The 16,670-nt window shown below is 45.9% G+C and overlaps 1 protein-coding gene across 1 annotated transcript in view; it reads right to left on the minus strand.

Annotated features, from left to right (window-relative positions):
• Positions 1-1,996: 1,996 nt before the first annotated feature.
• The window catches only part of LOC124288742 (phosphoribosylformylglycinamidine synthase-like), a 198,754-nt gene continuing 184,080 nt past the window's right edge, over positions 1,997-16,670 (minus strand). Inside the window, 10 exon segments of the mRNA XM_046725271.1 lie at positions 1,997-3,240; positions 3,891-4,046; positions 4,955-5,098; positions 5,865-5,993; positions 5,996-6,067; positions 6,773-6,983; positions 11,805-11,996; positions 12,623-12,819; positions 13,474-13,554; positions 15,765-15,884. Of these exon segments, the coding sequence (XP_046581227.1) occupies positions 2,936-3,240; positions 3,891-4,046; positions 4,955-5,098; positions 5,865-5,993; positions 5,996-6,067; positions 6,773-6,983; positions 11,805-11,996; positions 12,623-12,819; positions 13,474-13,554; positions 15,765-15,884 (1,607 nt within the window). The 3' untranslated portion in view covers positions 1,997-2,935.

Consider the following 16,670-nt stretch of genomic DNA (forward strand, 5'->3'; position numbering starts at 1 on the left):
CTTCTGATTTGGGGCCAAATATCAGCCTATGACAACACCCACATATGTCCCTGTATGCTTGATAATAAAAGCTGTGGGTGGGTTGGGCTTGTAATGTTTGTGACAATTACATCAACACTGGTTGATTTCTGCATTGTTACTGCAGGGGTGGAAATAACCCATTGCCTGACGTCCGAGTCCAGTGTTTTTTTCTGTTAGGCAAGCAAATTTGTATATCACACTGTACCCGTGTCCAGTTGACTTTCCAATGTTAATTATGTTGTTTATTTTAAAAAATCAACAAGAAAACGGACGGTATAGTGGGAAAATTATCAGGGCAAGTGATTTTACATTTACGGAGTACACTGGCAATTTTAAAGTTATTTCCACCCCTGCCTAGCAAATGCATACAACTGTCAACTTTGTGAATAATAATAAATGGTCTGATTTTACCTTGAAAGTTATCCTAGGATTAAGTTCCTCCCCTGATATTATGTCAAGGCATATACCAATCATCAAAAAGTGAGTGAGTCTGTCATGTCAGTATACAACCCCCGTGACAGGCATTGTTGATTTCATCAACTCACATGTCAATTTTGAAGTCAAGATGTCAGCAATTCACATCTTTTGTTACAAGCCTTATTATGTATTTAGAGATGAACTACAGCAGTATATAATCAATATATAATCAAACAAAGTCACACTTTAAGTTTGAACTATAGTCACGGTAACACTTTGGTTTTCAAAGTAAGATCGAAGAACATACATAATAAAGTTGGATATTTCTTTTCAAATAACATGTTTTTATCATTGTATGTTTCATGTAAGTATCAGTAGGACACTGTCAACATGTTTGTGACACATTGCAAAGTGAATGTTGAACATAACTATTACAGCAAATGTGCCACAATCACCACTCATTAGTAACTTATTGTACAAGTCAGCTCCATACATGTGTGTAGGTATCGAAAAGAAAACAGTAAGTAGGTCGTTAATCATTTCAACATCTCATTTCAATTGTTTTATGTCACATATAAATTTATATCTCCTGACATTTCAGTCGACCTACAGCAACCCATTGATTCATTCCTGTGGTTCCTGCACTGTCAAATTACCCACGAATCTTGGGTGCAGATAAGGAATAGGGACAGAGGTAAGGGTGTACTTGCAACCGCCATTAATTATAAACATGGAGATACCTTTCCATCTAAACAGTTTCTTCTTGTTAGTGCGAGTCTTTCAGTGTTGAATTTGTCCCAAGCTTCATCACTGTCAATGTTGTTGGTATTACCACCCCAACACCGAGTCTGGTTTGTAATGCATTGTGGTCTGTCTGTTAGATTGACATGCATAGCAAATTTAAATGAAACAAAGGAAGTCAAGGGTAGATAAGATTGCAAGAGCTAATGAAATGAATCCAGGGGTTGGTGGAGGTTTAGTGAGTGAGTGAATGAGTGAGTGAATCAGTGAGTGAATGAGTGAGTTGGGTTTTATGCCGCTTTTAGCAATATTCCAGCAATATCAAGGCCTGGGGACACCAGAAATGGGCTTCACACAATATACCCATGTCGGGAATCGAACCCGGGCCTTCGGCGTGACGAGCAAAAGCTTTAACCACTAGGCTACCCCACCGCTCCGGTGGAGGTTTAGAGATATATACTGGAAGAGATACAAGTAACAAGTAACAAGTAAATATCCCCAAACGCTGGGCAGATACTTCATGCTACATGTGAACAATCCTTCATCAAGCCCTGGTAAGTGACTAACTGTAAATACTCAGGTAAGTACTAGTGTTGGGATTTGGTTAAAATCTTATAATTGATGATTGGTTCATCACAAACGATCAATCATTGAAAATAATTGGTTAGCGTCATTTATCAGATCTTCCTGTTATGTTTGTTAATACACAAAGGTTTGGTTGTTTTTTTTCAAATTGCAGAAAATCCAAATGCAAATTTCACATCTTTAAAGGATTACTAGTATGTTAGGAACATAAATTTCCAGGAGTCTATAAGATAAATTCAATCATGACTTGGAAGGAGCCTTTAGTGCTTGTGAAAAATATTGTTAATGCAAACAAGTTATTCAAAACTGTTAGCGTTACATTATGATAAAATGCAATTGACTGCTTGGTCATTTAGTCACTGCGACCAATCTTCGATTATTTCAATTAATCGGACCACCACTAGTAAGTACTCAGTAATCATGTACAGTCTCATGAATTACAATTCAGAAATAACTAACAACAAACCTATCTCTTGAACAAGTGAGGTGCACAGAATCACACCAAGGTCGATATGTATATCATAGTAGCCCATCTCGAACCACTGTGTAGCATCTTGAGCACTTGGTGCTCATGGTCACTTCATCTGTTAAGATAAATGTCTGTTTCTGCAATCTCATGTAATATATCTGGTGCTATGGTGATATCAGTCAGTTGTAATGCATATCCTGTCACTGACTATCCTTAGGAAACTGATATCAAGGTGTTGATATCAACATACAAAAGGTTGATGCCATTTCTTGATATCCACATTGAGGTGCTTGATATTCATCGAAGGTGTGTGACATATACATGTTGATATCAACAGAGTTGCTTGATATCAGCACTGAGTTCATGATATCCATATTGATTAAGCTGATATCCATGCAGAGATTCTCAATATTCACACAGAGGTGCATGATAACACATACATTGTTGCTTGATACAAGATTTCCTTGATATCACCTTTGAGCTCTTGATATCCATGTTGAGTAGGTTGATATCCATGTAGTATTGATATCCAAATAGAGATGATGTTGAGCTTTCTGACAACAATATTCAATATGTCGACATCAACATGCAGCTGGTTGACAAATACAGTGTCTTGCTACGTATATGGAGCTGGCTGATATCCATTTACTACTGCTGAAATCTGTGTCTGGCCAATACTTGGTAATATAATACTCTTACAGTCTATTGCACACACCAATTGTAGGCATTGAGGAACATCCGAATCCATGGTGAATATGTGTTGTCCTCCCGCCATTCATATGGCATCCACGGACACTGCCACGTGAGGAAGCATCTCTCTGGGTGGGGCATTATTGCCAGATGGCGGCCATCTTGAGAACACACGGCTGCGATCCCATCTGGAGAGCCATTGGGGTTGAGAGGGTAGCTGGTTGTCGCTTCACCATCATCATTGACGTAACGGACCGGCGCAAGGTTGTTGGAGAGGATGTCATGATGTAAGCCATCTGTCTTGAATACCATTTTGCCTAGAATGATAAATGTTACAAAAATTATCAATTCTTTAGAATGTAAGACCGAGTTTGTCTTATTGTTTCCCACCAAAACATCTAGAGACAAGATGGTCCAGTTGACAAGTGATCATTGGTTTTATCTTGATTATATTAGGTTTGTCCTGATTATGGTATTTGGTTTTTTCCAGTGCCAAACATATGGTCCTGGATTTCACCAAAATGGTAAAAATGTAAGGCCTTCATCACTTTGGGTAAAGATCCTATGTTACGTTGACATGAGATTCATTTAATCGATAAACAGGTAAAGAACAAACCATGCAAGAATGATTCTGATGACCACGGCCCTTATTCGCGAAACGTTCGTAGCCCTAAACATTCTTAACTTTGATTGTAGCAACTGTGATAAGAATGGGCTTAAGAAGTTCGTAGGACTACGAATGTTTCGAGAATTGCTAGCCTGATCCCTATCTAAGTTGCCGTCTACAAGGAGGATGAATTACTGAGGATCTACTGGCATGGAAACCCCCCAGACAGACAAGCATGAAATACTCACATACCCATGACAAGCATCAATTACACACACACAAACATATGAACCTACTTGGACACTAGCATCAGATATTGGGGACCTTCTCATCTGAATCCCCTATTTGTACGTTTCTCACCTTCACCATGAGACACCCACATGCCGAATGTGGTCCCCTCCATCCCAGTAAGCATGACTGCCGGGCTCTCCTGTACCTGCACTGTCACGAAGCGGGACTCGTAGCGCTCGGAGGCGTTGTGGTCCAGCAGCAGACCCTGCTCACTCGTACCCTCTTCTGCAACACGATCAGGACTACACTCAGATGGGTAAATGTAAAACAGCTGATTTATGACTGATTTAAACATATTTTATTCATGAGGTGAGGTGAGGTGAAATTGGGTTTAACGTCGTGCTTGAGAATATTTCGCTCATATGACGACGTGCATGCCTGTGTATGTGTATGTGCCGCTGCTTGTACTAGCCCAGACTTAAGCTGGTTTTATAGTGCTAGCCCACTCCGATACCATGCCGCAGTGAAGCATGAATACCCCACTCAGACACATTATACTGACTCAGAGTCGACCAGTCCTTGTTGTACCCATTAATGCCGAGCGCCAGGCAGGGACCAACAAGTACCATATTTTAGCGTCTTTTGGTATGACGCGGTCGGGGAACTTTATTCATGAAAGGAAAGGATTGGGCATAAGTTATCTATCTGAGAAAAGCCATTTCCCTGCAGTGACCTGGATATATTTGCAGTATAAATAAACAGTGTAAGAAACAAGAAAACGCACAGAGGAAATAATAAAAGGAGGCAATGCAATAGAACATGTGTTTTATTAGATCTGAAACGCGTGTGAAGAATCGGTGATTTCCAGGTTGCCAAACATTCTTCATATCCATGATTTATTTTTTATCACAGAAAATATGCAGAATAAGTATGTATTTTTCATGGAAAATCTTAAAAATGTTTCTGCAGAAATCTTTAGAACTTTGTGGGTATTTCTTCTAAGCTGATCTAAGTTTAATGACAACAAAATTGTCTAAATTTTTATGCCGAAACATTTTTCTGAAAGCATGACAAAAAAAGAAATGATTAAACAGACGAACCCACAAAGATACTGATGACAATGGAGGTAAATCTTTTCATCAGTTTAATCTTTCAACAGATGCGGGCCCAGTATTTGGGCCAGAGTGACTCACCTGACTGATCTGGTGCCACCCATCCCAGGAGCGCCATCAGCTGGCAGCCATTACACACACCCAGACTGAAGGTATCGGGACGCTGGCGGAATCGCTCGAACTGCTCCTTGATTGTCGGATTGAAGAGAGCAGCTGCAGCCCAGCCTGGCACATAGAGTTCACATGTTTCAACATACACGCAATAGATGTAGACATTTCACAGTATATTCTTACTCTGTCAACTAAATGCCATTTAAAGACTGTATATTCTTTCTCATGCATCAGGTAAGCGACTCTTTGAAAGTAACTGTAAAGGCTGAGAAATCACCTTAGACACCTAATCCAAAACCTGAAATCACTCTAACCTTCAATGTATACATACTCTGTAAAGGAACTTGTGTGGTGACATAAAGTGCACAGATTTTGTCCTTGTGAGATCAACACAGTGTTATGAATTCATTATCAATTTAGTTATTCTTGAAAGAACAAAAATATTCATATACATGTACTAATTGCTTCTGTTCACTCAGCAGAAAAGGGGTACCCAGTGGGATAAAGTGATGTGACTTTAACTAGCGCCATACAGGCAGTTTGGGTTATCCTGGGTAATGATAATCAGATTGTATGGGCGGTTCAAACATGCATGTGTGTGGAGCAATGCACATGATAAATGGACTATTATTATTATTTATTATATATGTATACCGGTAGTCTATATCCTACCTCGCTCAGGGACTGGAAGTCTATATCTCAGAAATGCTAGGCCAGTATCATGAGTATAACTACTAAATCAAATTAACAGAAAAAACAAACTTCATAATAACGTATTATGTTAAAATTTGAACTTTTAAAGGGACTCTGTTGTTAAGTGAGCAAATAACATAAAACAGCTCAGACTTGGAATTATAACCTTCATCAACAACAATGATACCTTTAGCTGAACCCAATACATCTGCATAGCTGAAGCCCCTACAAAACACCAGCCCACGGAATGTGTCCAGGTTGATCTTGCCATCCTGCAGGTCCTGCATGTTGGCGTCCCACACCTCGAACCCGCTGACATGAGCGCTGCACACATCTCGCGGTCACCATTGCTGCCTTCCTCCCTCAACACAGCCACCATTGGCAGATGACCTGAGCATGGCAGAAACATTGTGACAATAAGGGCAACATTTTCACAAGCCTAAACATCAAAACACACTTCTTGTAATTTCAAATCCAGATCAAGTCCAGATTGAGACCAGACAGGACCAGGCAATCCAGTGATTACTGATTCAAACTGTCAATGACATGCATTCATCCAAAACATGGCGTCTGAAACCCTGGTCCATTACGATTGGCATATACTTCTGGTGAAATACTTCCAACCCAGAAATGCCCACAGTGTTATTATCCATTTGTCATTCTATGTGTGCGTCCTGTGTTTCCGCTGGCATTTTTTACAGCTGGACATTGTGACTGGCTAACATTTGAAATACTAGTCATTTTTAAATTTTACCAGTGAAGTGTTAGCGCTTTTCCTTGTGCATGAGACCTTGCACCCTAACAACCAATCAGAAATGTAGAGGATATCGCAATGCGTCAATGCCACTATTTTAAGCCTGGGGTTTTCCAAAACTGCTATTTTTTACTTGACAACACCTCGATGTCATTGTGAAAACTTAATCTTTCTCGAGGAGAAATACAATTGACTGGGGTAATAAGAAAATGATTTAAAATTTGCCGGACACGATGGCCGACAGCCTTTGAAATTACCGGACATTCTAACTTTGTACTGGTCAAAGTCTGGTAAATACCGGATAACAGAAACACTCTATGTCATCATTCTGTGTGACCTACCCAGTTCCTTGTTGATCTTGATGTCATCGTCTGGGCAGAAGGGGAGTTGGTAGGGCGGGAACCTGCGAGACTTGAGACCCTCCTGCTCCTGCTGCACAGTGTGGGGGTTGGCCTGGAGACGCTCCAACTGGAAACTTGTCTCCTCCCAGACGTCTCGCAGCACCATCATCGACTCAGTCAAGACCTCCTCATCATTGACGCTGATCACAATCTGTTGAAGAATAACAAGTAGGACATCCATTGGTTTTGTCGGTTGGTTTCTAATGAGGCACTCATTACTTTAACAATTACATTGCATAAATTATGAAATACACAATGCCATTTAGAAAGTGGTCAAATGTAACATATGTTATATTTGAGATTACACTTTCTTTGTAAAGAACAGATTCTAGTACTATTGTTGGATTGAGTCCCATCTGGGATTTGAACCCACACCCTCCGAGTCATGCACCAAATCACCAGCACACAAAGTCAGAAGACCTAGACCGCTCGGCCACCGCGGCTTGTGGAATTTACATTGTATAAATTTAACCAAACCTGAAGAGGTTTTAAATTCTTCGAAGAGAGTCGTCCTTGGGGTACATATTATGCATTTTCCAAGCTGAAAATGTCCTGTGACAGTTGTATCAATGTTTTTTGAATAAAAAGATTGTACAATAAATAAACTCTTTTATTTACTATACGGCCCCCACCTCACGGAGTTACCTCCCGTTGAGCATGCGCACCAACTGGGTAAGCACCTAGGCCCGTATCATCATTCCTTCTGCTGAATACATCAGTGAACAGAATTGCGGGGGGAGGCGGGAGGCCCTACCCAAGGGCGACTCTCTTGAAGAATTTAAAACCTCTTCAGGTTTGGTTAATTCTTCTTCATAGAGATCGTCCTTGGGGTACATATTATGCATAAACACAGACTCCCAAAGACCCGGAGGCCAGGGAGGAGGAATTCTGTCCAAGCACACACAAATAGCTATCGTTATGGGGAAAAAATTAACAGGCGCCATAACACTCACCTGTCACATGTCCCAGTTAAGCTTCTTGAGAGGCATTATGGGAGGAACTGACAGGGAGGATTTGTGCTCAAAGGCGACCTCCATATTTAGCATAGGCAATGCACATGAATACGAATGTCAACAAAGCCCCACCCACTGCGTGTCGATTAGTGAGCACCGTGAGGGGAATGTCAAAAACGCTCTCTGTCGACTAATTCTCCTGAGAGATCGAAATGTGGGTAGTTAGCTCCCAGTAGCAGACATGTCAATAACACACAGTATTGTACAGTAGCGTCAATAAACAAACCAATGAACCAAGACTCACTTTCGGTCAGGGTGGCAGGACACTGTCCACTGGAGAGAACAGAGCGGCCAAAGCTTCGCCGCGATTACGGGAATGTGTATCGAGCTGATAGTGCCGTATAAGCGTGCTTGGCGGCTCCAAATAGCGGCAGAGCAGATCTCTTCAATGGGGAGTGCGATGCAAAAGCTTTTGATCGCGGCTACTGCCCTGACCGAGTGAGCCTTCAACCCCTCAGGGGGAGGCTTGCCCTTAGCCTGATAAGCGGCACAAATACGAAACAAGCCAGCGAGACAAAGTCTGCTTGCTGCGCTGGCACACCAGCCTTCCGCCACCGTAACAACAGAACAGCTGGGTACCCGTGCAGTTCCCTGCGTTAAGTTTGATATAGACTTTGAGTGTCTTCACGGACATCCAGCGGGTGAGTGCTTTCGTAGGAGAGGTCCCGATGTGGAAGGCTGGGTAAGAGTGGGAAGTTCGATAGGAGCTGTCACATGGAAGCGTGATCGACCTTCCGGGTGATAAGTATCCGGGAGGCGAATACTGACCACGATCAGTGTGAAACACAGTCAGCGGGTCGGACGACATAGCATGTAAATCGCCGACCCTACGTCCAGATGTTACCGCCACCAGAAAAACAGCCTTCCAAGTTAACAACTGAATGGAAATAGCCGATAGGTGTGAGAAAGTTGGACCGGACAGCCAATCTAGCACAATTGACAAATCCCAAAGGTGGACTGGTTAAGCCTGAGAGCAGGTCGAACCCGTTCAGCCAGCTGGCGCTATGCGAGAGGGTGCTGCCCCAGAAGAGCACCATCGACAGGGGTGTGAAAAGTGGAAATAGCGGTGGAGTAGCCCGCGAATGGTGAAGCCGCCAGGCCTTCTTCCAAGCGAGCTTGCAAAAACTCCAATACTCGGACTAAATCCGCCAGAAAAGGGATCTGCAATCCCCTATCTGAACACCAGCGCGCATAAGCGGGACCACCTATCCTCATACTGAGCGTTTGTCGAATCCGCCTACCGAAGCCAGAATTGTGTCTGCAACTGCTGCAGGAATTCCAGCGTGCCTCGAGGCTAGACCTGACAGAGGCCAAGCCACCCACTGAATCCGTGGATTTGGGTGGAAGCTCCGTTCTGAGTGAGAATGTCGGTCGTAAAGGTAATAGAACAGGAGGCTGAGCCAGAAACCTGAAATTACGGAAACCAGCTCTGTGGCGGCAAAGCGGTGCCAGTAGCACAAGCAGCCGAGCTGGCTGGGTGGACAGCTGTGAAAGGACACGCGGGGAATGAGTGGTAGCGGCGGGAGCGCCAGAGCACTTTGCCCGTCAATCCAGCAGGAAGGCGTCGGCAGCCAAGCGCCCTGGGTCGGTATTCGAGAGCAGAACACGGGTGTCTGATTCGTCCCGCCCGGGCGCAAACAGATCCACCTGGAGCGACCCGTACAACTGGGAGATTACTCTGAAAATCTGCCTGTCGAGCATCCACTCGTGCGGGGCCAGGATCGGCGAAGGCGCGTCTGCTCGCCGTTCTCCAGCCCGGGGAGATAAACAGGGAGTACCTGACAATGCGCACTGGTAGCACCAGAGGAGAAAGTCCCGCCTCCTGAAGGCGCTGGGGACACCGTGCCGCCCTGCTTCAGGATGTATGCGACATGGCCGTCTGGTTGTCCAACTGAAGGCGGACTACCTGGTACGGACATGCTCTCTGAAGGCTTCGAAAACCAACGCACAGCTCTCAGTTCCAACGCGTTGATGTGAAGGTGGGCCCGACTTCGGACCAGAGTCGGACACCGACAGACTGCCCAGAACACCCCAGCCCGTGAGGGGCGCATCGGTCTGAACTGTGAGAGCTGGCGTCGGGATTTCAAAGGGGATCCCCTGGTGAGATTCCGACATTGGTCCACCACTGAAGGTGAGGTGTCAACCACCGGGGACTGTGAGACTGCGCTCCAGGTCCTCCGTGTGAGCCCACAGCCTTGCCAAAGCTTGCTGTATAGAGCATCCTCAACAGCGCCCGCCACACTACAGAGATCGTCGCCGCCATATGGCCCAGTAGGCGGAGCCAAGTCCGTGCTGGTGCCTGGGGCTGGGAGAGAGCGAAGATACCACCTCGAACTCTGGTGATCGGTCGGGCGACAAAGGAAGCGAGATCCTTGTTTGTTTGGAATCGGCGCCCCAAGAAAAACCAAGTCCTGGGTGGGTACCAGGTCGGATTTCTTGAGGTTGATGATCCACCCCAGTCGAATTAGAATGTCTATCACTGTGTGAGTAGCATCTAGACTTCGCTGGCTGTGTTAGTGCTCGAGCAACCAGTCGTCGAGGTAAAGGGTAACAGCGCCTTCCTTGCGGCGGCGAGGGGTAGCGGGACTAACATGAGCTTGGTGAACACCCTTGGGGCGGTCGATATGCGAAGGGAGCACCCTGAATTGGTAACACATCCGTCGTAAAGAGAACCCGAAGGTACTGCTTGAGCGATGGATGTATGGGCACATCTGAATACGCATCCTTTAGGTCGATTGGCGTGAGCCAATCGCCGGGCTGAACAGATGAGATCACCGGCGCAGTGTCTCCATCTTGAAGGATGGTACTTCTAGCATCGCGGTTCAACCCCTTGAGGTTGAGAATGGGGCGGAACCCGCCGTCTTTCTTCGGGGCGAGGAATGCGTGGAGTAAAATCCGCCTGTTCCTCTCCCGGTGGAATGCATTTCGATTGCGGACTTGTCCAGCAGAGCCTGAACCGTCGCGCAATATGTCCGCCCTTGCCTGACATGGCGGCACGGAGTGCGGCGTATGCGGTGAAGTCGAGGCGGACCACCGCTTCCACAGTGGTAAATGGCCTACACTGATGGTGGACAGCACCCAAGTGTTTTGTGTAGCCTTCTCCCATTCCGGCAGGAATAGAGAAGCTGACCTCCCACTGGGACATGGGGTAAGAAGCGTCGCGTCGTCGAGTAAGCGGAGCTGACTGGGCGTGACACCGCGGCGAGCGACAGCCTGATGGGTTAGCGGGAGGTCGGGGCAGACCTCCAGCGCCAGCGAAAAAAGGCTGGGAGCTAGTCGAGGACTGCTCCTTGCCCTTACCCTTGGCGGACCTGTGCCTCCGCTTACCTGCCAAGCGGCGAAGCCAGCCAGCGGACTTCGGGTGTAGGCTGCACCCCAGCGGAGGAAGGTGGAGCGGGGCCGAGGCGAGACACCAGCGGGTGCTCCAACAAGGCCTTAGAGTCCTTGAAGGAGGTAGCTGCAGCGGCAGCCTCCCGTATGACCTGCTGTGCCCCTGGAAGAGGTGGCTCCCCAGGCGGAAGGGAGGGCCAGCAAGGTCTGCTGTGTAAGCTGCCGAGTAGCGAGGCGTCGACAGCCACAGCTTGCGCATCCCCATGACTGCGCACATCACCGTCGGCGCAGCGGACCGCCAAAAGAGTAGCGAGGTGGGCCTGTACTTCAGATAGCTGACGGAGCAGCACGACATGCGGCGAAACGTCACCAGCATGCCCCTCCGCCTCCAGGGCCGACCTCTGTATCGAGGAGAGGTAGGCCTCATGGACCACCACCCTGACCTGCTGCATAGCGTTCCTGTAAACCTCCTCGTAGGTACGTAGTACGGTATGCATGCCGCAGGGGGGCGCCCGCGAGGGCAAACGGTGGAGTAACACGCCCTTGCCGAGCAGCGGAGCTGCTCCGGAGGAAGCCGAGCCTCCCCCCAAGGCGACTGAAGTAAAAACACACTCGTCCACGATAGGTACCACGAACAGGGAATCCTCCCCAAGCTGGTATCTCCTGACAAGCTCCGGCAAGTCAAATCGGAGGCGAGAACCAGACAAGAGGGGATCCACCACGTCCTGTACTAACGAGGGCAGAATGCGGAGCTGCGTCTGCGTAGGCTGCCCTAGGGGCAAAGCGCCTCGCCTGGCAAAGCGGAACTCAGCCGAGTCGAGCTGCTAACAGGCACAGCGGCCTGGGGTAGGTACTTCGGCAATTCTTTGCGGACCTCCCGCAGAGCGAAGAAGCGGAAGGCACCCTCATGCTCCTCTACCTCCCCAGTATCCATCGACTCGGCGCCCGAGCCCGAGTCTGAGGCTGGGTCTCCTCGCAAAGAGGACCCGAACCCCGACCCGGTGGACTGCCTAGCACTAGGAACAACAGAGAGGGAGGAGCAGACAGAGTGCCCAGCGTCAGTGCCTGCAAGCGTGCGGACCCGGTCGAGGCGCTGGAGGCATACCAGGCAGAACTGGTGCCTCGGCTCTCATGGGGCGGGGAGGCGCAGGGATCGGAACCCCAGGAATCATCAGCGGTCCCTGCGCCAACTCCGAGAGGGGGACTGGGAGCACCTCCCTCTCGGGGCAGCAGCCGGCGTCGGACCCGAAGCCAGAGGCAGCGGGTCGACAGGCGCCTCAAGGCCTAGGGATCGAGCGGCTCGGCGATCCCCAAGACTCTCTCCCATGCGCTCAGAGTGGGCGAGGAACTCCTGCGGAGTCCTCCAACCGACTCATGAGCGAGGGACCTCGCCGAGTCTGCGTGCTGCTGAAACATCTGTGTAATTAAAGTCATGTCAAAACGCTACCAGGGGCGGGAGCAGGGACTGGCTCGCGGGATTTTTCCCTTTAGACTTTTTAGCCTTAGACGGGGGGACCTGGGTAAGTTCCCCTCCCGCCTCCCGCATCTCTCTATAAAAGAGAGTGTCGGCAGCCCTCCGCTTCTGAGCCCGGGGGGAAAACCCCATACAGATTTCACAGGTTTCGGCCTCATGGCCGGTCTTCTCTAGGCAGACAATACATTTGTCGTGCCTGTCGGCCCGTGGAATACTTTGTCCACAGACCGAACAGGAGGAAAACGCCTGAAAGCAAACACGCAAGCATGTAGCTAACGGCGGACCAGCAGCATATATACACGTAGAAAACATTGAAAAATACGTGAAGGCTACCACGGGAAGAAATAGTTGGTTCAATACGCAATATTACAACCACGTGGCACGCTAAACTTCCCGCCATGGCAGAGCAACATGTGCGTAAACCACGGGAAAGTTAGCGTAAAATAATTAATACAAAGTCACAATTATGAAACAACCGACCGCAAAGCTTTACTGTTCCTTTGCAAAGGTAATAAAGACCATACATACAGGTGGTGTTCCAGACATTATTCTTTTTCTTTCGGAAAAGGTCAGCTCTGCGCGACACATACGTCTGTTAGAGGCAGTGACAGCAGAAGGAATGATGATACGGGCCTAGGTGCTTACCCAGTTGGTGCGCATGCGCAACGGGAGGTAACTCCGTGAGGTGGGGGCATTATAGTAAATAAAGAGTTTATTTATTGTACAATCTTTTTATTCAAAAACATTGATACAACTGTCACAGGACATTTTCAGCTTGGAAAATGCATAATATGTACCCAAGGACGATCTCTATGAAGAAGAATTCAATAACTTCCTCCTCATCCCTGTCAGGACCTCTAGAATCACACCAAGGTCTTCACAGAACAGGAAGTCGACAACCTCATCTGGAACACAACCATATCCTACTACCACAACACAGAACATCATGAATGTACAAGTACTTCCTTCCTTCACAGAAGAAATGATAAAAATATCTCCAAATTATTGATCAGATATAACATGCATTATTGCAGTGGGAATGTTTGGATATTTTGTAAAAATTTGTATTTCAGGAATATCAATTCCATTCCAAAGGAGTACCTGGTTTCAGTTAAATTTCACTAATAAAATTGAGAAACTACTTGTAAAAATGAACAATGTTCACAGATAACTGTGTATCAACACAGCAAAAGACTAGCAACCCACGTTGTCTTAAAAACAGCAACAATATGCATAGAAACATCATAAGTAGCAACACACATAAAAACAACTGTGATCATGTGACTTATTCTATAGTGATCTAGACTCTTCAAAAAAAGAAACTTGACATGCTGTTTTGGAGGTTACTTACTGAGTGCATATAACTGATTCAAACATGACATCATTGCTCAGTTACAGTAAAATCAGCACTCTACAAATTTCAAAACGATTATCCAGAAGTGTTTGAGTAAACCACAGCGGGGCTATGAAAGCCACTTGGTCAGAGCAAAATGTCAGTATCTGGTGTGACCACCATGAGCATCGATAACAGCTTGCAATTTGGTAGCGACGGCCCATAGAAGAAAGGAGATGCCGAATGCTGTCTTGAGGAATGTTTTGATACTCTTGCTGAATTGCTGAGTGCAGTTCTTGTAGTGTCTGAGGTGGCGGATTACGCTGGCGCAAGCATCGTTCAAGAGTATCCCATAGATGTTCAATGGGGGACAAATCTGGTGATCGAGAAGGCCAAGGTAACAACTGAACACTGTTTTGCTGGAGGCAGACCTGTCAAACACGTGCAACGTGAGGCCGAGCATTGTCATGCTCCAAAGATCACGTTGATGTAGGGAACGGCGTGCCGTTGAACTGGTCTTCTGGCAAAATCAGGCTTTCCATAGCCCATTGTGCACTGTCTGGTCGGAGATTCGGAGCAGTCCAGGGATTTGGACTGTTGTGGATGATGCGACCCTGGTGTTTGAGCGAAAATGTCTCAACCAGATGTAGCGATCCTGGGCAGCGGTGGTAACTCCAGGTCGACCTGACCTTGGTCTATCATTAACACTCCCAGTATTTTGGTATCGGGACCATAGGTTTGAGATGGTCTGTCTGGACACGCTGAGGTGCCTTGCCACATCATGCTGCGATGTCCATCCTTGCAAACGGCCGATGGCGTTGTGTCGTTGAGCTTCTGTCAGTGTTTTTTTCATTCTCGTGTTGTCGTCTATAGTGGCTTACAGCAATGCATGAGGAGTACCATTAATTGATGTGGCTTTTTAAAGCCTACAGTCATAGGCTTCAGCTCAGGGTCATACACAATTTCATGATACTCGTGCGTTTCATGTTGGATGCGCTTTTGCGATTCACTACAGACGTGAGTGTAACGTTACGTTTCTTTTTTCAAATGTTTTGTCATCGGCAACCATTCCCCCACATGCTGGGATTCAGCATGGATTGGTTTGGGTCCAATGTCAAGTTTCTTTTTTTAAAGAGTATATTTACAGCAACAAACAAAACATTGTTTTTTTTCAATTTGAGTAGAATCAGTGTTCAGTGGTGCTCATAGACCCTACAGGCTTTCAAGACATGTTCGAACTGTGAAGATCCGGGTTAGAATTGGACTTCAGCAACCCATGCTTGTCGTAAGAGGCGACTAATGGCATCGGGTGGTCTTGGTTGACACGTGTCAATATATCCCAATTGCGTAGATTGATGCTTATGATGTTGATCACTGTGTTGTCTGGTCTGGACTTGATTATTTAGAGACCGCCGCCATATAGCTGGACTATTGCTGAGTGCGGCATTAAACACCAAAACCAGCCAATCAAGAAATGTTCAAAATATAACGTTGACAAATGCATTTATACAATCCCAATATAGCCTAGAAATGTGCATCACTTTCATGCACATTCTTGAAGCATAAACTTTTTTCTTAACACATAAAGAGTTATTATTTTTTAAGAAATCAATAAGTTTATCAAATCACATTTAAAAAAAAATTGCCTGTCAGTTTGTAATAGACAACAATGGATGACATCCTTTCAATAAATCGTTTAAACTACGACTTGCAGTGACTGTTGTGTTAGACATACACCTAATGTTTCATACTGTTATACACAACAAAGTCTGTGTGCCTCACCTTCATCCTCAAGAGTATGTAAACTGACGTCAATGCCGCAGTTGCCAGCAAATGCCATCTCCAGCAGGCAGGTGATCAGCCCACCGTCACTCACGTCATGACCCGCCGTGACAAGCCGCTCTGAAACACGTAGTGGAGAACTTTCCATTGAAAACATAACCAGATAATGCACACTAATAAAGTTTTAAATATCAAACATTTTAAACATTAAACATCACAGCTGATTTCCAGGAATAATACAAGGGAGATAATGCATAGTATCCAGATGGATAATGGTTTTCCATCATTTTCCATCATCCACCCACCCGTCGATCCATCCATGTAACTGAGTAGATGTTATTACTGCTTTGTAAATATTTTAGTAACATCTTTTAATTTGTCTTGTTTGTCTCTTTCAGGTGCCTGTTTTAAACTTGCTGCCATCACTTGAGCAGTACACAGAAAGTAGCAATAGATTTACCCCAGCACTTACATAACTACTAACTTCACAATAGCCACATTCACTCTGTTGACAAGAGCATTGCTTTGTCTGCCCTTTTCTATCTCCTTTTTATGCAAGTCCAATTGCCTACAACTCAGCTTTGTTTCATCAAGCAGTTGGTCAGATACTCCCTTTCCTACAAGTCAGCTGTTCCATATAATTTGCTCAGCAAATAGTTTGCATTTCTTGGAGACCAAGTGGCTGAGGATTTCTCTCTCTATGTATATATGGTTAGTTTGTGTTTTGGCTCCTACTTATGCATTCATATGTCTGTGTATTTAATAGTCATTAATTGATTAGATCTATTTCTCATTTAGACTAATTTGCAATTTAAATAGAACTTGAGTTATAAACAAGTCATTCACAATTAGCATACAAGTATACTTACAGTCCGTTTGAGTCAGAAACGGACCGATGAATTGCAA

This window comes from Haliotis rubra, unplaced genomic scaffold (assembly GCF_003918875.1).
Source record: "Haliotis rubra isolate DU_JTF1 unplaced genomic scaffold, ASM391887v1 Scf423, whole genome shotgun sequence".
Taxonomy (NCBI): Eukaryota; Metazoa; Mollusca; class Gastropoda; order Lepetellida; family Haliotidae; genus Haliotis; species Haliotis rubra.